Source organism: Scyliorhinus canicula, chromosome 14 (genome assembly GCF_902713615.1).
Source record: "Scyliorhinus canicula chromosome 14, sScyCan1.1, whole genome shotgun sequence".
NCBI classification, from domain to species: Eukaryota; Metazoa; Chordata; class Chondrichthyes; order Carcharhiniformes; family Scyliorhinidae; genus Scyliorhinus; species Scyliorhinus canicula.
In genome coordinates, this window is record NC_052159.1 from 20,252,145 (window position 1) to 20,274,711 (window position 22,567).

The 22,567-nt window shown below is 46.8% G+C and overlaps 1 protein-coding gene across 1 annotated transcript in view; it reads right to left on the reverse strand.

Moving 5' to 3' along the window:
• The window catches only part of LOC119977307 (cohesin subunit SA-2-like), a 150,927-nt gene that overhangs the window by 37,065 nt on the left and 91,295 nt on the right, over positions 1-22,567 (reverse strand). The window contains 8 exon segments of the mRNA XM_038818070.1: positions 1,322-1,409; positions 3,260-3,330; positions 5,247-5,450; positions 8,929-9,024; positions 10,829-10,921; positions 12,693-12,796; positions 12,882-12,999; positions 20,894-21,008. Coding sequence (XP_038673998.1) covers positions 1,322-1,409; positions 3,260-3,330; positions 5,247-5,450; positions 8,929-9,024; positions 10,829-10,921; positions 12,693-12,796; positions 12,882-12,999; positions 20,894-21,008 — 889 coding nt within the window.

Sequence of the window (22,567 nt, forward strand, 5' to 3'; positions counted from 1 at the left end):
GAATACTGTTGGCATGGAAGGACTCAAGGCCCCCGAAGACCAAAGTATGGCTATCGGAAGCTTTCTCAGTTTAGAGAAAGTTAAGCTCGCCTTGAGACATTCACTATCGCGGTTCGCCCGGAGGTGGCAGCCATTCACTGACTTCTTCGCGGAGAATTAATCGTCGGCAGGGGGGGTAGAGTAGAGTAGGGGGTGGTTTAGGCAGGTCCTTGCGAGAATGGATTTGTGGTTTGTACTATGCGTTATTTGCTTATCTTTTTGTACAGTACTATACAATGTCATTGTTTTATATGCCAAAAATACCTCAATAGAATTGTTTATAACAAATAAAGGAAGGTAAAATGGTATGTGGCTTTCATTGCAAGAGGATTTGAGTACAACAGGAGCACGGATTTCTTACTGCAGCTGTACTGGGCCTTGGTGGGCCACATCTTGAGTATTGTGTGCAATTTTTGTCTCCTTATCTGAGAAAGTATATACTTGCCATAGAGGGAATGGAGTAAAGGTTCACCAGACAGATTCCTGGGAAGGCAGAATTATCATACGAGGTGAGATTGGGTCAACTAGGTCTGTATTCACTGGAATTTAGAAGAATGAGAGGGGATCTCATTGAAATGTATCAAATTCTGACAGGGCTGGAAGTAGGGGTGTTGTTTCCAATGGCTGGGGGTGGAGGGGGGGAGGGGCCATCTAGAGAACAAGGGGTCACAGTCTCAGGATACAGGCTAGGCCATTTAGGACTGAGATGAGGAGACATTTCTTCAGTCAGACGGTGGGGAACCTGTGGAATTCTTGACCACAGGAGGCTGTGGAGGCCAAGTCATTGAATATACTGAAGGAATAAATAGATTTTGAGACGCTAAAGGCGGAACAGGGTACAGGGATAGCAGGAGAGTATGGCTTTGAGATTTAGGATCAGCCAGGATCATATTGAATGGCAGCACAGGCTTGATGGACCGAATGGCCTCCTCTTGCTCCTATTTTCTATGCTTCTATACTGTCTGATTTGGGTTGTGGAAGCAGCTTCATTAATAACTTTTGAAACTTGCAAAGGGAAGTACTTGCAGAGTACAGCTGAACTTGCTTCACAGCAGGCAGGCTGAAGGATAGATTTAACAGGCAAAATCAGTGATTGGATATAAGAACATAAGAACTAGGAGCAGGAATAGGCCATCTGGCCCCTCGAGCCTGCTCCGCCATTCAATTAGATCATGGCTGATCTTTTGTGGACTCAGCTCCACTTTCCGGCTCGAACACCATAACCCTTAATCCCTAAATATATCCTGGGAGAGCGTGTCACGGTAACAGGTCAGTGACTCACCTGTTCAGAGGTGTTGCCCTTCTCCAAGTCGCTCTTCAGTAGTTTACAGGTGCTGCTTAACAGATTCCATTGAGTTATATCGTGAGCGCTGAAATAATTTGAATAACATGAGTTTTCCACCACGTCAGGAAGCAAACATTCCTCCTTCCACACACAGTATTTGCAGCAACCCACAACAGTGGTGTGGGATTGAAGGACACTAACTCAAATCCTTTTGAATCAGCTTTCAAAATTGGATTTGGGGAATTGGATAAGTTCTTGATGTGGGCGTCGCAGGCTGTGCCAGCATTTATTGCCCATCAAGGGCAATTACGGTCAACCACATTGCCGTGCGTCTGGAACCACATGTAGGCCAGATTTCCTTCCCGGAACCAGGTGGGTTTTTATAACAATCGACAATGATTTCATGGTCATCATTTAACTTTTAACTCCAGATTTTTATTGAATTCAAATTTCACCATCTGCAGTGGCAGGATTTGAACCTGAGTGCCCAGAACTTTTCCCTGGGTCTCTGGATTACTAGTCCAGCAACAATACCACTGCGCCACCAGGGATGTGGGGAAAGAGCAGTGAGTGGGACTAACTTGCTCTTCAAAAGAACAGAAATCGATGGGCCTCGTGAGTTTTCTTTGCACTCATTTGCTATTTCGGACATTAACCATCAAACCACACTGGAATCTACAGGTACAAGTAGGCCAGGCCACAGAAGACTGGCAGATTTCCTTCTCTGAAGAATATTAGTGGACCAGATTCTAAATGGATTCAACTAATTGAATTTAGACCCTCCCTGTGCCGTGGTAGGATTGGAGCTCATGTCTAAGGATCCTGTGTCGAACTCTCTGGATTATTAGTCCAGTAAAAAAAAACACCTCGCTATTTTACCCATGATACTATTCGGTGATTCTACAAATAAAATAAAGCTGAAGATCAGAAGCCCTGATTCTCACATATGAAGAATGGTTACTTGAACAAGTAGGTCATCATTTCCAGACCAGGCCAAGAGGAGTACAGATTAAATAAGCACCACAAAACATGAGCGAAGGCAGACATCACAGGACATGGTGACAGAATGCACTTGTTAGCCAAAATACAATATGTTTCTCAGTCCAGCATAATACAGGAATGTTCTTCAATGTGAGGGTATAAAGGAGATTTACAAAAATGCTGCCAGGACTGGGAAATTTGCAACAATGAGGAAAGATTGGAGAGGCTGGGGCCATCCACCTCGGAAGAGGCTGAGGGGAGATTTGATTTGATTGAGATTTTTTTAAAATATGAATTAAGAGTACCCAATTCATTTTTTTGCAATGACGGGGCAATTTAGCGTGGCCAATCCAACTAACCTGCACATCTTTTGGGTTGTGGGGGCGAAACCCACGCAGACACGGGGAGAATGTGCAAAATCCACACGGACAGTGACCCAGAGCCGGGATCGAACCTGGGACCTCGGCGTCGTGAGGCAGAAGTGCTAACCACTGCGCCACCGTGATGCCCCAGATTTGATTGAGATGTACAAAATAGTGAGAAGCCAGAATAGAGTGGATGGGAAGGGCCTGTTTATATTAGCAAAGAGGCCAATGAATAGGAGGCATAGATTTAAAGTCATTGGTAGAAGGATTAGAGGGGAATTGAGGAAAACAAAGGGTTTTGTGGGGTCTGGAACCCACTGCCTGAAAGGGTAGGTGAGGCAGAGACCCTCAACTCTTTGAAAAGGAGTTTGGATCTACACCAGGGCTACGGACCAAATGCTGTAGGGTGGGATTAGACAAGGTGGCTCGTTAGCACAGACATGATGGGCCAAGTGGCCTCTTTCTGTGTCATATACTTTCTACGATTCTAGGATTTTTCTATGAGCAAAGAAACTGAGCAACACACATCTTATCAAATGGGTTCTGATTACACTGACGATCAATTCACCACTGCTAATGTCTCACTTACTTATGGAAGGTTGTGATTCTTTTCAATGTCGACCACATCTGGTGAGATTCTGCGTCAGTAAATCCATCTCCCTGTTGCGGAATAGATCATAACTTAAATATCTCGCGAGCTACGTTAGGGCAATCAGCACCATGAGGTCAGCTTCACTGTTCAGCGAGATTCAGTGAGCTTGACTGAAAGTCCGCTGAATGGCACATTTAGCCGGGTGTTTCTCGGCACCGCACATCCAGCTGTTCAACGTACTTTGCCCTTTCTTTGGGGCTTGGGGAGAGTATTTCTGCCAAGGCTGGATTTAGAGGGATTTCCTGCTGGCAAGAAAGGCTCCTCGCAGGTCGGGGTGCCATTCTGTCTGGCTGAACCAATCTTTCCCGGCCCCCCCCCCCCCTTTCAGGCCCCTCCTGTTTTTTACCCATCACCTCCCCAAACCTTAGGGAGGTCCCTGGAACCCCAGCCCTTTCACCCTCTACCTGGCAAGACCACCTCGGTCCTGATCCCTTGCAGTGCTGACCTGGTACCTGAGCACCATTGCACTGCCAGCCTAGCACCCTGGCACCTAGCAGTGCCAGCTTGGAAGTGCCTGGGTGCTAGGCTGGCAGAGCCAAGATGCCAAAGTGCCAGGGGGAAAGCCAGGGTGCCACCCTGTCCCCGACCACCTGAGGGTCTCCAATGGCCTGGAAGACCCCCTGGCGCCGTTATCCCTGGTCCATATTTGTGTGGACTGTTACTAAATAGCGGCCTGGCGAGGTCTCCCAAGCATAGCCATTGAGTCCCAGGTGCCAGGTGAATCCAGCGAACGTATATTTAAATGTGCCGAATTCTCATCTGGATCACACCCAGTGAGAGTGAAATCCAGATCGCATCGAGTCGCGATATTCCGTTGAATCTCGCAAGACATTTTGAGAATCGCAAATTTTGACGCAGGTCTCTCACGAGATTCAACAGCCTCGTCCCGACACCAAGTCGTGATCCAGGGCTCTCCCCTTCTGTCATTGCCAATGATTCTTCTTTCAAGCAAACACCACCCAGGTCAGTTGCCTCAATGCTGTCCACAGCATGATACTGCTGCAGAATTACTGCTGGGTTTGTCGATGCAATCACAGTTCAAGGTGATGGATTGGGTGCTAATCAAGCGGGGCTGCTTTGTCCTGAATGGTGTAGAGCTTCTTGAGTGTTGTTGGAGCTGCACTCATCCAGGCAAGTGGAGGGTATTCCATTACACTCCTAACTAGCTCCCTGTGGATGGGACAGGCTTTTATATGAGTCTGGGGTGAGTTACTCACCACAGAAGTCCCAGCCTCTGGTCTGCTATTATCTCCACAGTATTTATATGATTAGTCCAGTCCAGTTTCTGGTAAATGGTAACCCCTAAGATGTTGATTGTGGGGGTTTCAGCAATGGTAACGCCATTGACTGTCAAGGGGCAATTGTTGGATTCTCCCTTGTTGGGGATGGTCATTGCCTGGCACTTGTATGGCATGAATGTTACTCACCACTTATCAGTGGTGAATGTTATCCAGGCCTTGTTGCATAAGGACACGGACTGCGTATCCGAGGAACCATAAACGGCACTGAACATTGTGCGGCCATCAACGAACGGCCATCAACGAACATCACCACTTCAGACATTTGATGGAGGGAAGGTCATTAATGAATCAGCTGAGCAAGGTTGGGCCTAGTTCACTACCCTGAGAAACTCATGCAGTGATGTCCTGGGACTGAGATGATTGACCTCCAACAACCACAACCATCTTCCTTTATGCCAGGAATGACTCCAACCAGCGGAGAATTTCCCCCCTGATTCCCAGTTTAGCTCGGGCTCCTTGATGCCATACTTGATCAAAGGCTACCTCTCACCTCACCTCCGGTGCTCATCAGCACCTTTGTTCACATTTCCTGTCCATTTTATTAGAAATCGCAAGCAAGCCTGACCCGCTGTTCAGTTAGCATGCAATAAAGGTGAAAAATAGAAAAAAAATAAAGGCCACACCTTGTGAAGGAAATTCTTTAGCAGCTTGTTGAACTTGCCCACCAGTTGGTCAAACAGTTGAATTTTTGCAGATGCGACCTGACTCCGGGTGGGCAGCCCTTCATTACTGAGAACAAGATACGCTTTCGAACAGAATTCCAAGACTTCAGAATCCGTCTGCTGTTCCACAATCACCTTTAACTGCTTCAGTAACATATCCAAATGCTGTCAGTTCACAAAGAAAAACATCTTCAGGATCTTTCTAGAAAGTTAGCAAAATTTCGACCAAAAACTCACACGGCTCCCCGAAAATCTAATCGCGTCTGTCGTTATTAATGAATAAATTACCCAGGGACTTGTACCGGGGAAGAGATACCAAGTGAATTGTGAACCGTCACAATTTGCCTCACTCTCAACCTCCTGGTGGGTCTCATGAAATTGCTGTTTCCATGCACTACTCACTAAGTAAACTCGCTGCATTAAGCTAGGGCTAGTGTTTCACTGAGTACGTACCTTTCTAAATTAAACACTGAATTGAAATGGGCATTTACAATGTATGAGGCAAGTGAGGTTGTATGAGGAGTACAGATGAAAAGAGAATTGGCAAAACCAACAAAAATAATGACAGAACAAGATTAGGGGCTGGAGGTGAGAGAAAGGTTATTTATCAGTAACTCTCTGTGACACGTTTAGGTGTAATTTGATATATATACACGTACTGACATGTATACATTATATAAATGTGTGTGGTGGGAGGGAATGGGGTTGGTGAGAATGGAAATGGGGGCCCTAAGTAGGATGAAAAGTAAACAGCAGACAGAGCTGAAGACCAGCCGCAAAGAAGATTGCTCTTCATATCGATATTTGCTTCTCAGCAACAGCAGGTGAGATCTATTTAAACTTCGGATCGATCAATCAATCAGGAGATATCCAAGTTACAAAGAGCAGGAAGCTGGGTAGCTGAACTTGCAGCCCCCCCCCCCTTTTCTGGGCAACGAGACCAGAACAGAAGGGACAGTTGAAGATCCTTTTGTCAAACCGTTGGTTCCTTTCATTGACCTTAGGCCTGGAAAAATGCCAGGTCATTTGAGGATTGAGTATAGTTTCTGTAAGACCATAAGATGTAGGATCAGAAGTAGGCCATTTGGCCCATCGAGTCTGCTCCACCATTCGATGAGATCATGACATATTTCATATTGCGAGCCAGCAGGACTGGATAAAAGGAGAAATTACACGTTCCCCATCAATCCCCTTCCTCGCCATGCTTACGTTACGTTGTCAATGTTACTGATTCATTAGGCTGGATTCTCAGCCCCGCACCACTGGTATTGGAGCTTCCAGGGCAGCGGAGAATTCAGCGTCGGGGAGAAAACAGGGCCGATCCATTTCCAATGCACGGCCCCTCCATAGGAGACGGATCAACGTTGAGCCCCGCACCAGCGGGAGGATGCAAACGGGTCATTAAGACCCATTTGCATCCTGTTAACAGGCCGGGCACCATATTCTCTGGGCCTTCGGGATTCTCCGGTCCTCCGGCCCTGGAATCATGTGGAAAGGTATTAGTGCTGGTTCTGACAAGTGTGTACCTGATGCGATGGACCTCGTGGTGGGCCAAGGGGGGTAACTCTTTAAAGGAGATGTCCCCAAAGTCCATCCAAGCAACCTCCCCCACAAATGCAAGGCCCTGCCTGGAAGCTAACCACAATATTTATAAACATCGAACTTTGACTGACAGTCCTGTGCCACTTGAAACAGAGTTAAGTACTGTTGGTTTGACAGCTGACCACTTTAAGGTTACTCAACTGTGAAGGAAGATGAGAGGAACAATGCTGACAGCTGTCTGTAAGCTGTCAATCACAGCCTAGTTAAATCAATATCAAAGATAAATAAATGAAAGACTTGCAGATCAAAGATCTGAGGGGGTTTAAACACAGCTGACTGGTTTTCTCTTTTTAGGAACTGACAGGCGCTGCTTCCTCTGCCTGAGCCAGCAGGTGTATTGCCCAGGTGAGTGTTAAAGTAGTGGTTCTTTTTCACTGCTTCCTTCTGGACTGCTCTCTAGCTTCAAAATAGGGGTTTCTCTTCTGGGGGGGGGGGGGGGGGGGGGTGCTTCCTAACAGGGATCTCTCCTCTGGGGGGTCTTTGGCGAGTCTCTTTTATTTTTTTTTTAAATGTTTTTTTATTGAGTTTTCATATTTTATATATGACAAATTACAAGTTATTAGAGAGAGAGAGAAAAAAAAAGGAAAACACAAAAATTTAACATGAATATTTACAGGTAAGCATCTTCATAACAATAATTGTGGCCGCCCCCTTTAGCCAGCATACATATTTTACATTCCCCAATATGGCCGAGGCACATGTTTATAGGCATTTATTTATAGTTTGGTTTTGGGCCTTGGCTTGCCATCAAACCCCCATACCGAGCCCGTAGCCCCCCCCCCCTCCCTCCCCCCGGCTACCTTCCCCCGATTCCCGTCCATTTTCCCCTGGTTCTTGGCCACCCGACTATTCTTCCTCCTGTACGTTGGCCACAAACAGGTCCCGGAACAGTTGCATGAATGGCTCCCACGTTCCGAGTCTCTTTTATAGGGGTCTCTGTGGCGGTCTCTTTATTTAGTGAGTCACTGTTGGGGTCTCCTTATTTTGGAGCATTCTGTAGGGGGTCTGGTGGAGGGACAGGTCGGGTCACCCCCATGCTGCGGGGGAGGGAAATCCCAGGGGAAGGGCTGAATTGTGCTGCAGGGGGTGCGGATCTGCATTGCATTGTGGGAGGGAGCCGCGGGACGTCGCTATTGGGCTGCCCCCCCTCAAAATGGCGACCAGATATTAGGATCCCCGAGGGAATCCCTCGCAAATCTCGCCATGCTGAAATTTGCATGGCTCAGGATTGGGAATCGCTTCCTGGTTTGTGCTCCCAACGTGAACCCAAATCAGGTGCAATTCAGCTCTGTTTGGGGGAACAATAGTCTCTCAAGCGGAGAATTCTGCCTATTATCTCTCCTGCACAACCTCCCAAACATTCCGCACTTTAAATATTTAATGTAACACGTTTTCTGTCCTCCTTTTGTTCTCACCGTGGCATCTCCTGCCCCAAATTTATAATAACATTTTCTGATTCCTGGAATTTTTATTTTCATTTTTAGGACCTTTTAGAACCATACCATAGAACTATGGAATTCCTACAGTGCAGAAGGAGGCCATTTGGCCCATCAAGTCTGCACCAACCCTCTGAAAGAACACCCTACCTCAGCCTCCACCCCAACCCCACCCTGTAACCCCACCTAACCTGCATATCTTGTGGACTGCGGGAGGAAACCGGAGCACCCGGAGGAAACCCACGCAGACACGGGGAGAACGTACAAACTCCACACAGTTGCCCAGGGCCCGAATTGAAACCAGGTCCCTGGCACTATGAGGCAACAGTGCTAACCACCGTGCCGCTTTGCCATCCGACCTCTGAGGAATACAGCGAAGAGGCGTCACATCCATCACCCGCACCATCCACCAGCCCAGAGACACACTCCTTGGTGGGTGATCTTAGCAGACAGGCATCAGGGTCACTATCTGCTGAACACCACAGAGCTGCTGATGCACATCTGTTTTATTTTCAGGCGCTTCAGATCTTCCTTTGATTGTACGCAGGTTTATTCCTTTGACTAGTTATTTATCTGTAATGATGCAATAGTATCAACTTGCCCACCTTCTCTAGTTGCGCAGCATCGTAACTCTCCAGGTCAAAGTACTGAGGTATTTGCAAAAGGTTGACTGTAATCACTTCCTCTCCATCAGCGGAATACTGTGGAATTAACATAAAACAGAATACTGCGGAATTAACATAAAACAGAATACTGTGGAATTAACATCATCAGATTCTCTCCCAGTTGTCAAAAGGCACAATTTGCTATCTCAAATAACACATTCTGCTATCTTAAATAGCTCCAAGGGTCTTAAGTAACACTTTTCTATTCTTTTTCAACTAATTTGATTACCCCTCCTCTCCTATCCATGAAATAGAATCCCTACAGTGCAGAAGGAAGCCATTCGACCCATCAAGTCTGCACCAGGCCTCCAAAAAAGCACTCAACCGAGGCCCACTCCCCCACGCTATCCCCGTAACCCTGTACTTTGATCATGGCCAATCTACCTAACCTGCACATCTTTGTAATGAAGAGATTACGGTTGAATCTCCTCGGAGGCAGCATCTGACCACATTTTTCCTGGCCCAATCCCCTGGTTTGGGCCCACCCCCGGAGCAGGCCTACCCCCCCCCCCCCCCCCCCCCCCCCCCCCGGCAGGACCTTCATCAGGAACAGAATAGGGGCCCAGCAGCAGGGTTGAGACTCTGCTCATGGCAACCAACATCCGGACTCCAGGCTGCTGCGGGAGAGCAGAGAAACATCAACTTGTGTCGCTCCTTTAAAAATCGTTCCCAGCTTCTTCACAGGGGTATTATGAAACAAAATATGACACTGAGCCACATAAGGAGATATTGGGTCAGATGATCAAAAGCCTGGCCAAAGGGCCTCTTAGAAAGACAGAAAGGTGGATGGAGGGAATTCCAGGATTTGGAGCCTCGGCAACTGAAGGGAAGACCATCAAAGGCGGAACAATTAAAATTGGGGATGCTTTAGCAGCAGGAATTAGATGAGCACAGACATCTTGGAGATTGTGGTATTGTACGAGATTCAGACACGGGGCAAAGCCATGGAGGGATTTGAAAACAAGGGTGAGAATTTTCAAATCAAGAGCCTTTGTTTGATTGGGAGCCAATGCAGGTCAGTGAGCTCGGGGATGATGTGTATTACCACAGTATCCCAGGGCCATTACATCGTCCAAAAGTGGTGCAGAGAGGATCAATGGATTTTACAACTTGCCTTTGGATCTCCAATTTTCTCAGGGATCCCAGAGACCTTCCAAGAAAAAGGCCCTGACATTAATTTTGTTCAGGCTGTGCTGGGGCTGCCAATGGCTGTCTCAGTCCCTTGCCCTCTTCATTGAGACTGGTGAACACCAATTCCCCAAGGACAGGAAGAGAACAATCTCCCAGTGACTTGTTGGGATTTGCTTCAAAAGGAGGCAGTAATCTCTCCTCTCCATTACCTCATACAAGCAGCCATTCTTTCCAAGTCAGGCTGGAGAGTCAGTGTCGACGACCTCTTTGAACATAAAACCAAACATCCCACCATGACTTTGCTCAATGTCGCCACACATTTTGCAGCAGCTATTTTACCCAGTGAGTTGGCGTCATCTGCAATGAGATACTTGAAAGGGTGGTGCGAGTAAATTTAATAGTAACTCTCAAAATGGAGCTGGATAAACCCTTGAAAAAGAACAATCAGAAAGGTGTCATGATGGGCCGAATGGTCTTCTGTGGTGTACGATTCTACACTTGGGGATCAGAGCTCGGGAGTGGAAAATTGGCGAATTAGACAACCCATTGCCTAGTGATGCAATGTAACAGCTCTATCATTTGCCTAGCTGTGATCAGCTGACTTCAAGCATGGGACGCTCTGAGGTTTGTGCCCCATGATGCCTTTGCCAAGTGGGCCAACTGCAAGGAAATAACCAAGAGACAGGCTCCAGTATAAAGTGTCACATACCTTAGCTAAGAGCTGTGGAAGTAACACAATGAAATGTTCAGTGAGCTTGGCACGATCGTCAATCAGCGATTTTCTCTCTTTCATCATTTGAACCTAAAAATCACAGTACAAGGCACGTGAGTCCACTTTGCAGGTGTAGGTGTACAAGGTAGAGCAGCTACCAATCGGCACTCATTCTGTAATGGCTGTACGGGATCAATGTTGACGATCATTATCTCATGAACCATCCCTGGGAAGAGGTAAGAGATACTGGCAAGAAGACTTGTGGGGGTGAGGAGTGGGGCTGTGGGGAGGTGTTTGCAGATGGTAGGCTAGTGTTATAGATGCACTGGCAAAAGATAAACCATGAATATCTATGGTTTCTAATCAGTCATAACAATGAATAATAGATGCGATTTTACAGACATCTTGAATGAAGGGAAGTAGTGATAACAGTATCGATTACAGAGGTTATACAGCAGAAAAGCAAGTCAATGTACAAAGCAACAATTGCACCCCCACATGGAAAGATCTGGAAAAATACTCACGATTGTGTAAACAAATGAGACTACTTCAAACTTCTGGGAACTACAAGACGTAACAACGTCTCCCTCATGTGTTTATCCACCTTCCCCGTTTCTGTGTTCCTGATCTCAATGACACCTCACTGCAGAATGTTCCACATTCTAACCATTGGCCAGGTGGAGAAATTTCTCATGAATTCACTACTGAATCTATTGATGACCATCTTATATTTATGACGCCTAGTTTGTGATACCCCACAAGTGGAAGCATTTCCTGTGCGGCTACCTTATCAAAACCCCTTCCTAGTTTTAAAGATCTGTCTTTAGACACCTTTCAACATCTTCTTCGCTCGAGAAAAAAATCCAGCCAGTTCAGTCCGTCCGGCCTCCTCACACTATTAGACCATGCAGTTTGCAACCTATGAGCAGGCCATTGCTGATGTTGCTTAGCAACCAGCAACTTGGAGGCAACCAAGGGCCCTTCCTCTTTCTGGGAAAGCACCTGGAGTCTGTTTACGAGCATGGCTAAGTGATGGAAGCCACAGAAGGAAATCTGCGCCCTGCCACCTCACAGTTCTGTGGGATACGCCTATTCCAATCAGCTCCCCAGCCATCCCAGCATTTTGTCAGTGGTAACGAGAGGCCTTTCGGCCCAGGGCTGGTCTTGGCCATTTTCAGTGACAAAGAGAAGGAAGAGGCCAATGGCCCATAGGGAAATAAACTTACGCTGCTGGTAAGGAATTGGAGAAAAAGCTAATTGGGAAACCTGAAAGTGTTATTTAGATCATTTAAAAGCCACAAAAGACAAGGAGTGGTCAAATGAACATCGGCACATTGGACATCAGAGGAAGATCCAGGTGGCAATGACACATTGATTTCCCCTGTGCAAACCCCAGATGGTCTTATCACATTGCTCCATCACTATTTCAACTCTAGAACCTGGATTATTGATATACACCTGCCATATCGATGCTCCATGCTGGGCACACAAATCTGTAAAATTCCCTCTTCTAAATATTCCCATTCCCATCGTAAAAGCATTAAGAAGAAAATTTGTCTTAGTTCAAGACCAATCAGTTACATAAACCTTTGGTGAAGTTTTGCGTGAAATCTCAGCATTGGAAAATAGAAAGAGTTTACATTGAAGGACAGAGATTGGTGCAATGATTAGTCAACTGCTCCGTTATCTTTGAATCGTGCAGTAATGGGCTAGTGGCTAGATGGATATTGGTCTCATTTCTCCAGCATTTCTCATATCCATGCTGAGTCCCAGGATGTGTATCTTGTACCACATCCAGATGGCCCTTATGTCTGAGGGCAAGCTGCAACAAAACTAGGATCTTAATCAACAACACACTAACCTTCTTCCCCAAACATCTGCCTCCAGGCGGATGGCCTTCTGCAGCTTGTCGTATTGTGCTCAGCATAATTTCAACCAGAGCTTTCTTCTGCAGGTGAGTCAAAGCTAGAAAGGAAAAGGATTTTTTGAACGCAAAGACCTCGAACTGATGGCAGGGATTCAAGGTTTGGCCCTTCAACAGCTTCCTTACCTTCGTCTTCCGGGTCACCACCTTCCAGCAATAAAGTCGTCATGCACTTCCAGTCCTTCAGTATGGACGCTGAGCAATCCCAAAGACTGTCAACGAGGTAGGCTGACTGTGCGCTATCCTAACGGGAACAAGGAGCAAGCATTCAACATCAAGTCGCAGTGGATTCATTTGGCCCTGGCATATAGAGTGGGCCGACTTTTCTCTTGACAATCGGGCCTAAAATGGTGGCTGCAGATTGGCTGCCTGTTTTCGGGTCCGCACAATTTTCCATTCCTACTGATTTACCCTGATTTCTTTCATCAGTTCATCATTGATGGTCATGCCTTCAGCTGCCTAGACTCTGAGCAGTGGAGGTCCCTCACCTAAGCCCTCCGCCCCTCCACTACCCCTCCCCTCTTTCTGTTCTGCTTGCAGAAGAGAAGATGAATGGAGAGATGGAGGTCTTCAGAATCATGAGTGGCCTGGAGCACAGAGAAACTATGCAAGGCCGACATGAGGAAAATCCAGCAAGTGGTGAGGATCTGGAATGCCTTATCGGAAGAGCTACATGGAAGAGGAGTAGAGAGTGGGACGAGGTGAGATGCTCTTGTAGAGAGCTGGCATGGTCAGATTGGGCCAAATGGCCTTTTCCTATTCCAATTCTCTACCTGTTAGCCTTTTATATGCTGCAACCATTCTATCATGCTATGGTTTGCCCTTTCCAACTTTTTGACAAAGCTTGTGACTCAGTGCAAAACTTTATTTGATAATACTCCTTAGAGTCACTTTGACATAATGACATGAACATTACTACAAAAAACATAGGCTACGCATCAGCTTTATAGTTATGGAGAGGCATAAATATCCTGACCGTGAGGTTTGCTAGTGTCACACGGGAGGGGTTAAACTAGCATGGCAGGGGGGTGGGTACTGGAGCAATAGGTCAGAAGGTGAAAAAAATTGAGGGAGAACTAGGGAATAGGGCCAGTATGGGTCTGAGGAAGAGCAGACAGGGAGATGTTGCTGAAAACAGCAGGACTGGTGGCCTGAAGTGCATATGTTTTAATGCAAGAAGTATAACAGGTAAGGCAGATGAACTTAGAGCTTGGATTAGTACTTCGAACTATGATGTTGTTGCCATTACAGAGCCCTGGTTGAGGGAAGGACAGGATTGGCAGCTAAACGTTCCAGGATTTAAATGTTTCAGGCAGGATAGAGGGGGATGTAAAAGGGGTGGAGGAGTTGCACTACTGGTTAGGGAGAATATCACAGCTGTACTGCGGGAGGACACCTCAGAGGGCAGCGAGGCTATATGGGTAGAGATCAGGAATAAGAAGGGTGCAGTCACAATGTTGGGGGTTTTCTACAGGCCTCCCAACAGCCAGCGGGAGATAGAGGAGCAGATAGGTAGACAGATTTTGGAAAGGAGTAAAAGCATCAGTGTTGTTGTGATGGGAGACTTTAACTTCCCCAATATTGACTGGGACTCACTTAGTGCTAGGGGCTTGGATGGGGCAGAGTTTGCAAGGAGCATTTAGGAGGGCTTCTTAAAACAATATGTAGATAGTCCAACTAGGGAAGGGGCTGTACTGGACCTGGTATTGGGAAATGAGCCCGGCCAGGTGGTAGAAGTTTCAGTAGGGGAGCATTTTGAGAACAGTGACCACAAATCAGTAAGTTTTAAAGTGCTGGTGGACAAGGATAAGAGTGGTCCTCGGGTGAATATGCTAAATTGGGGGAAGGCTAATTATAACAATATTAGGCAGGAACTGAAGAACCTAGATTGGGGCAGATGTTTGAGGGTAAATCAACATTTGGCATGGGGGAGGCTTTCAAATGTCAGTTGAAAGGAATTCAGGACCAGCATGTTCCTGTGCGGAAGAAGGATAAATACGGCAAATTTCGGGAACCTTGCATAACGAGAGATATTGTCGGCCTCGTCAAAAAGAAAAAGGAGGCATTTGTCAGGGCTAGAAGGCTGAGAATAGACGAAGCCTGTGTAGAATATAAGGAAAGTAGGAAGAGAAGGAATTGGTGGATGTTGAGTCTGGAGAAGGGTGTGTAGATAGCCTGGGTCATATTGAGATCCAAAAAGATGAGGAGTTGGGCGTTTTGAAAAATATTACGGTAGATAAGTCCCCAGGGCCTGATGGGATCTCCCCAGAATACTGAAGGAGGCGAGAGAGGAAGTTGCTGAGGCCTTGACAGAAATCTTTGGATCATCACTGTTTTCAGGTGATATCCCAGAGGACTGGAGAATAGCCAATGATGTCCCTTTCTTTAAGAAGGGTAGCAAGGATAAGCAGGGAGCTACAGGCCGGTGACCCTTACGCCAGTGGTAGGGAAATTACTGGAGAGAATTCTTCGAGACAGGATGTACTCCCATTTGGAAGCAAATGGACATATTCACGAGAGGCAGCACGGTTTTGTGAAGGGGAGGTCGCGTCTCACTAACTTGATAGAGTTTTTCGAGGAGGTCACAGAGATGATTGATGCAGGTAGGGCAGTGGATGGTGTCTATATGGATTTCAGTAAGGCCTTTGACAAGGTCCCTCATGGCAGACTGGCACAAAAGGTGAAGTCACACGGGATCGGGGTGAGTTGGTAAGATGGATACAGAACTGGCTTGGTCATAGAAGGCAGAGAGTAGCAATGGAAGGGTGTTTTTCTGATTGGAGGGCTGTGATGAATGGTCTTCCACAGGGATCAGTGCTGGGACCTTTGCTGTTCATAGTATATATAAATGATTTGGAGTAAAATATAACTGGTCTGATTAGTAAGTTTGCAGACGACACAAAGGTTGGTGGAATTGCGGATAGCGATGAGGACTGTCAGAGGATACAGCAGGACTTAGATTGTTTGGAGACTTGGGAGGAGAGGTGGCAGATGGAGTTTAATCCGGCCAAATGTGAGGTAATGCATTTTGGAAAGTCTAATGCAGGTAGGAAATTTACAGTGAATGGTAGAACCATCAAGAGTATGACAGTCAGAGAGATTTAGGTGTACAGGTCCACAGGTCACTGAAAATGTCAACACAGGTGGAGAGGGTAGTCAAGAAGGCATACGACATGCTTGCCTTCATTAGCCGGGGCATTGAGTATAAAAATTGGCAAGTCATGTTGCAGCTGTACAGAACCTTAGTTCGGCCACACTTGGACTATAGTGTTCAATTCTGGTCGCCACACTACCAGAAGGATGTGGAGGGTGCAGAAGATATTTACCAGGATGTTGCCTGAAATGGAGGGCATTAGCTATGAGGAGAGGTTGAATAAACTCGGTTTGTTCTCACTGGAACGACAGAGGTTGAGGGGCAACCTGATAGAGGTCTACAAAATTATGAGGGGCATAGACAGAGTGGATAGTCAGAGGTTTTTTCCCAGGGTAGAGGGGTTAATTACTGGGAGGCACAGGTTTAAGGTGCAAGGGGCAAGGTTTAGAGGAGATGTACGAGGCAAGTTTTTTTACACAGACGGAAGTGGGTGCCTGGAACTCGCTGCTGGAGGAGGTGGTGGAAGCAGGGACAATAGTGGCATTTCAGGGGCGCCTTGACAATTATATGAATAGGATGGGAATAGAGGGATACGGACCCCAGAAGTGCAGAATATTTTAGTTTAGGCGGGCAGCATGGTCGGCACAGGCTTGAAGGGCCAAAGGGCCGGTTCCTGTGCTGTACTTTTCTTTGTCCTTTCTTTGTTCACATTATTAATAGCAATTCTGGCAGGAAATCCTTTCTTAATGTTAAGATGTCATGTTCCATATATATTCACTGACAAGTGAGGTGCCCCATGTTTTAAGGGATTGTTATTTGGAATTATGTTATGTGCTGGGTCACGAGATCAAGGTAAAAAGAGCGCAGGGAAGGGCAGCAAGGTGGCGCAGTGGGTTAGCCCTGCAACCTCATGGCGCTAAGGTCCCAGGTTTGATCCTGGCTCTGGGTCACTGTCCGTGTGGAGTTTGCACATTAGACCATAAGACATAGGAGCAGAATTAGGCCAATTGGCCCATCGAGTCTGCTCCGCCATTCAATCGTGGCTGATATTTTCTCATCCCCATTCTCCTGCCTTCTCCCCATAACCCCTGATCTCCTTATTAATCAAGAACCTGGGCAGCACGGTGGCCTAGTGGTTAGCACAGCTGCCTCACGGCGCTGAGGTCCCAGGTTCGATCCCGGCTCTGGGTCACTGTCCATGTGGAGTTTGCACATTCTCCCCGTGTCTACGTGGGTTTCACCCTCACAACCCAAAAATGTGCAGAGTAGGTGGATTGGCCACGATAAAATTGACCCTTAATTGGAAAAAATAATTGGGTAATCTAAATTTTTTTTTAATTAATCAAGAACCTATATCTATGTCTTAAAGACACTCAGTGAATTGGCCTCCACAGCCTTCTACGGTAAAGAGTTCCACAGATTCACCACCCTCTGGCTGAAAAAATTCCTCCTCATCTCTGTTTTAAAGGATCATCCCTTTAATCTGAGATGGTGTCCTCTGGTTCTAGTTTTTCCGACAAGTGGAAACATCCTCTCCACGTCCACTCTATCCAGGCCTCGTAGTATCCTGTAAGTTTCAATACGATCCCCCTTCATCCTCCAACGTGTACAGACCCAGAGTCCTCAAACGTTCCTCATACAACAAGTTCTTCATTCCAGGGATCATTCTTGTGAACTTCCTTTGGACCCTTTCCTTCTTTTTTTTTTCTTTTTTTATATAAATGTAGAGTACCCAATTCATTTTTTTTTCAATTGAGGGGCAATTTAGCGTGGCCAATCCACCTACCCTGCACATCTTTGGGTTGTGAGGGTGAAACCCACGCAAACACGGGGAGAATGTGCAAACTCCACACAGACAGTGACCCAGAGCCGGGATCAAACCTCGGACCTCGGTGCCTTGAGGCAACAGGGCTAATCCACTGTGCCACCGTGCTGCCCCAGCACATCCTTCTTTAGATACGGGGCCCAAAACTGCTCACAATACTCCAAATGGGTTCTGACCAGAGCCTTATACAGCCTCAAAAGTACATCCCTGGTCTTGTATTCTAGCCCTCTTGACATGAATGCTAACATTGCATTTGCCCTCTTAATTGCCGACAGAACCTGCACATTAATCTTAATTGAATCATGAACAAGGACTCCCAAGTCCCTTTATGCTTCTGCTTTCTGAAACATTTCCCCATTTAGAAAATGGTTTATGCCTAGATTCCTCCTTCCGAAGTGCATAACCTCACACTTTTCCACATTGTATTTCATTTGCCACTTAATTGCCCACTCTCCTAGCTTGTCCAAGTCCTTCTGCAGCCCCCTTGCTTCCTCAATACTACCTGTCCTTCTACAGATCTTTGTATCATCTGCAAACTTAGCAACAGTGCCTTCAGTACCTTCCTCCAGATCATTAATGTATGTTGTAAAAAGTTGTGGTCCCAGCACAGACCCCTGAGGCACATCACTAGTCACCGGCTGCCATCCTAAAAAAGACCCCTTTATCCCCACTCTTTGCCTTCTGCCAGTCAGCCAATCCTCTATCCATGCCAGGATCTTACCCTTATCACCATGGGCTTTTAACTTATTTAACAGTCTCCTATGTGGCACCTTGTCAAAGGCCTTCTGGAAATCTAAATAAATCACGTTGTAGAAGTCAATATTTTTCCCGCTTCTGGACTGTGGTAGAAAGATTCAACAACGCTCGTTAAGAAAACATAACAAGATTTTATTTTCAAACAGACTGCAGTTTATGGCTGAAAGTTGAGGTCGGAGAGCAGAGAGTGTCTCTGCTTATTTCTACTCAAGTCCGCGCTTTCACAGAGAATCAGCTCAGTATTTATACATTATCAGAATCAGGATTACGTGACTACAGCTTGGTCAGGAATTTGATCAGAAGTACAAACATAAGCAATATCATAAAACAGGTGTCACCTTGCTGACCTTTCAGGACTCTGTCCCGTCACTCAGATCATTATTTTGTCCTTTGATGGAATGTTTAAGAGTCGGAGGAGACTTGTTCTGACCCTATCTTGTTGTATTTAGGCTGCTTTGGGTTATGACGAGTTAGTCTTATCAGATTTGCGGAGCCCAGGCATTTTGGATCAGCTTGACCTTCTCTGATCTTATTCAGGCTTTAGGTCATGCAAAGTCAGCTTTTCTTACATTGTACCCAGTAGTTGACCAATTTTCCCATCATGCCATTATTTACTTCGTACAACATCACAACGTCCACTGATCCTCCTTTGTCTAACTTGCTTGTTACCTCCTCAAAGAACTCTAACAGATTTGTCAGACATGACCTCCCTTTGACAAAGCCGTGCTGACTCAGTCCTATTTTACCACGAACTTCCAAGTGCTTCGCGATCTCATCTTTAATAACAGACTCTAAAATCTTACCAATGACCGAGTCAGGCTAACCGGCCTATAATTTCCCTTCTTCTGCCTCCCTCCATTCTTAAACAGTGGTGTTACATTAGCCACTTTCCAGTCCTTAGGGACCCTTCCTGCCTCCAGATGAAAGATGATCACTAATGCCTCCACAATTTCAGGTATCTCTTTTAGGACCCTGGGGTGTAGTCCATCCGGTCCAGGTGACTTATCCACCTTCAGACCATTCAGTTTGCCCGGAACCTTCTCCTTAGTAATGGTCACTGCACTCACCTCTGCCCCCTGGTTCTTCTGGAGCTCTGACATCCCACTGGTGTCTTCCACCATTCTCCCTGTGTTTGCATGGGTTTCGCCCCCACAGTCCAAAGATGTGCAGGCTAGGTGGATTGGCCATGCTAAATTGCCCCTTAATTGGAAAAAATGAATTGGGTACTCTAAATTTATATTTTTTTAAAAGAGCGCAGGGACAGTTGTGGATCTGTCCCTCAAAATTGAAAGTTCAGGCAGAGGCCATTCTGGTCAGAACACTGTACACAGCACATGTCTGAAATTTCCAATCATCACCCTTGAGAAAAAAAAGGATTTCCCCCCACACTGGAAAGTCAGACTTTCACTGGCATTGGGCAAGGAACCTTCAAGGCAAATTCCACTTCAAAAGTAGCTGAGAGTAATCTTACGGACCAGACTATTGCAAGCAGAGTGTGGGGCCGGTCATTCCTGGCCAGCCTCCCGTCTTCCATCCCGCGTTTTGTTGAGGCCATCCAAAATTATGTTGCTTCTGTGTCCCTGTCACTCAGCACAACTGTGCTCGCTGATCCACTCTGCCTCCCCAACCAGCCACGCCTCAATTTTATAATTCTCACCTCCTTTCAAATCCCTCCATAGCCTCACTCGTCCGGGTTTCGGGGATTAGAAAGAGGTGCCTTCTATTGCTGCGCTGACGACCCATATTGATGGAAGGTGTAATTCCTCACTGTCCAGTCACTATGGTGTCTGGAAATTGAAACTTGACCCTCTGAGTTTTGTGCAAGCATGGCAGACAGCAGCAGGGGTGTCGAAAACACTCCACCATGCAAAAATAAACCCGGGTTTTAGAGTAATCCCAGGGCAGCCTTGCATCATTCCTTACATGGGTCTCTTTTACCACACCTTACCTGACCTGACCTGGCCTCGCCTCCCCTCCCCTCCCTGCAGTGAACCCCACCTCCCCCTCTACACTTACCTGGCCTTGGACTCCGAAACTTAGAATCTGGGGGCTATGTGTAGTCCCAGACCTGGCCATTGCTGCCACTGGCACTTCCAGGACTACAGAACTGCCGGCCAACCAGATCGGCCCACAGCTCTATGAGGCAGGACTTCCGCCTGAGTGAAGGGTTCAAGTCCCGATCCGGCCAATTAACGGTCACTATTGGGGCTGTTGCCATCCAAGTGGGGAGAGATGCTTTCCCCGCCACTTCTTCAGGTGGCGGGACAAGAAGCCCCTCCGTCCAAAAATTCCTGCCGATGATAACAGGTGAAGAAGCAGCTTTGCTAACTCCATGCGGTTGACAGACGCAGCCACAGAGAAAAGCACTCCACACATTTCAGCAGGAGTAATAACTCACAATGTCAGATTGCAAGTGAGGGAGCAAGATTTAATGTTGCAATATATCCTCTACATTAATCTTACCTCACTCTCCTGATAGAAGTTAACAAGAGTCTTGATGTGGCTGAGGTTATGGATGAGTTTTTCCCTTTTCTCAGGCATTTCATCTTGCACTTCGGACTCTGGACTGCAAAACAACCTAAATACAAATGTTTTCCATTGAGCGGTACATCTGGCATTTCCTTGTCCATTGATTCAGAGTTCATGCTCACAGATCATGGCCCTTTTCATCAATCCCTACAAATATCGACACAAGTTTTCGGACTCCCTGCTAATATTGACATGCTCTCCGATCCCCCAGAAAATACTGACAAACTCTCATGGACCTTGAGCAAATACTGACACACTCTTGAGGCCCATCTGTAAATATTGACTCAGAACACGCTGCGAATATTAACACACTGACAATGGGGACCCATTGCATATATACCCGAGGAGCCATTGAAGGCAGGTCTGCTCCTCAAAGGAAATAGAAGCTAGAATTTCAGCAAAGATGTTACGAGGATGCAAGGGGAGAGTGTACTAATAAGTCAACAGGATCATGGCTTCAAGTCCCACTGCAGAAACTCGACGGCAGTCTAAGCTGACACTCCACTGCATTATTGAGGGAACTCTGCACTGTTGAATGGAATGTGAGTCTTTAAAATGACACCCCGTCTCCCCGCTGAGGTTTCACTCTGTGATTCTATGGTAGGGGCGTGGGGTCAGAGAGCTAGCACAGGCCCGATGGGCTGAATGGCCTCCTTCTGCACTGTAAAGATTCTGTGATTTCGAAGACGAGCATAATACTTCGCCCCATTGACCTGGCTAATATTTACCCCCCTTCACGGGGCTGCACAGTGGATTAGTGGTTAGAACATAGAACATAGAACAGTACAGCACAGAACAGGCCCTTCGGCCCTCGATGTTGTGCCGAGCAATGATCACCCTACTCAAACCCACGTATCCACCCTATACCCGTAACCCAACAATCCCCCCCCCCCTTAACCTTACTTTTAGGACACTACGGGCAATTTAGCTTGGCCAATCCACCTAACCCGCACATCTTTGGACTGTGGGAGGAAACCGGAGCACCCGGAGGAAACCCACGCACACACGGGGAGGACGTGCAGACTCCGCACAGACAGTGACCCAGCCGGGTTAGCACTGCTGCCTCACGGTGCTGAGGACCTGGGTTCGATCCCGGCCCCAGGTAACTGTCTTCATGGAGTTTGCACATTGTCCCCGTATCTGCGTGAGGTTTCATCCCCGCAACCCAAAGATGTGCAGGTTTAGGTAAATTGCCCCTTAATTAGCAAAGAAAAAGAATTGGGCACTTAGAACATAGAACAGTACATAGAACAGTACAGCACAGAACAGGCCCTTCGGCCCTCAATGTTGTGCCGAGCCATGATCACCCCACTTAAACCCACGTAACCCGCAACCCAACAATCCCCCCATTAACCTTACACTACGGGCAATTTAGCATGGCCAATCCACCTAACCCGCACATCTTTGGACTGTGGGAGGAAACCGGAGCACCCGGAGGAAACCCACGCACACACGGGGAGGACGTGCAGACTCCACACAGATAGTGACCCAGCCGGGAATCGAACCTGGGACCCTGGAGCTGTGAAGCATTGATGCTAACCACCATGCTACCGTGAGGCCCCTTTAAATTTATTTTTACAAAACTAAATAGTTACCCTCACACAACAT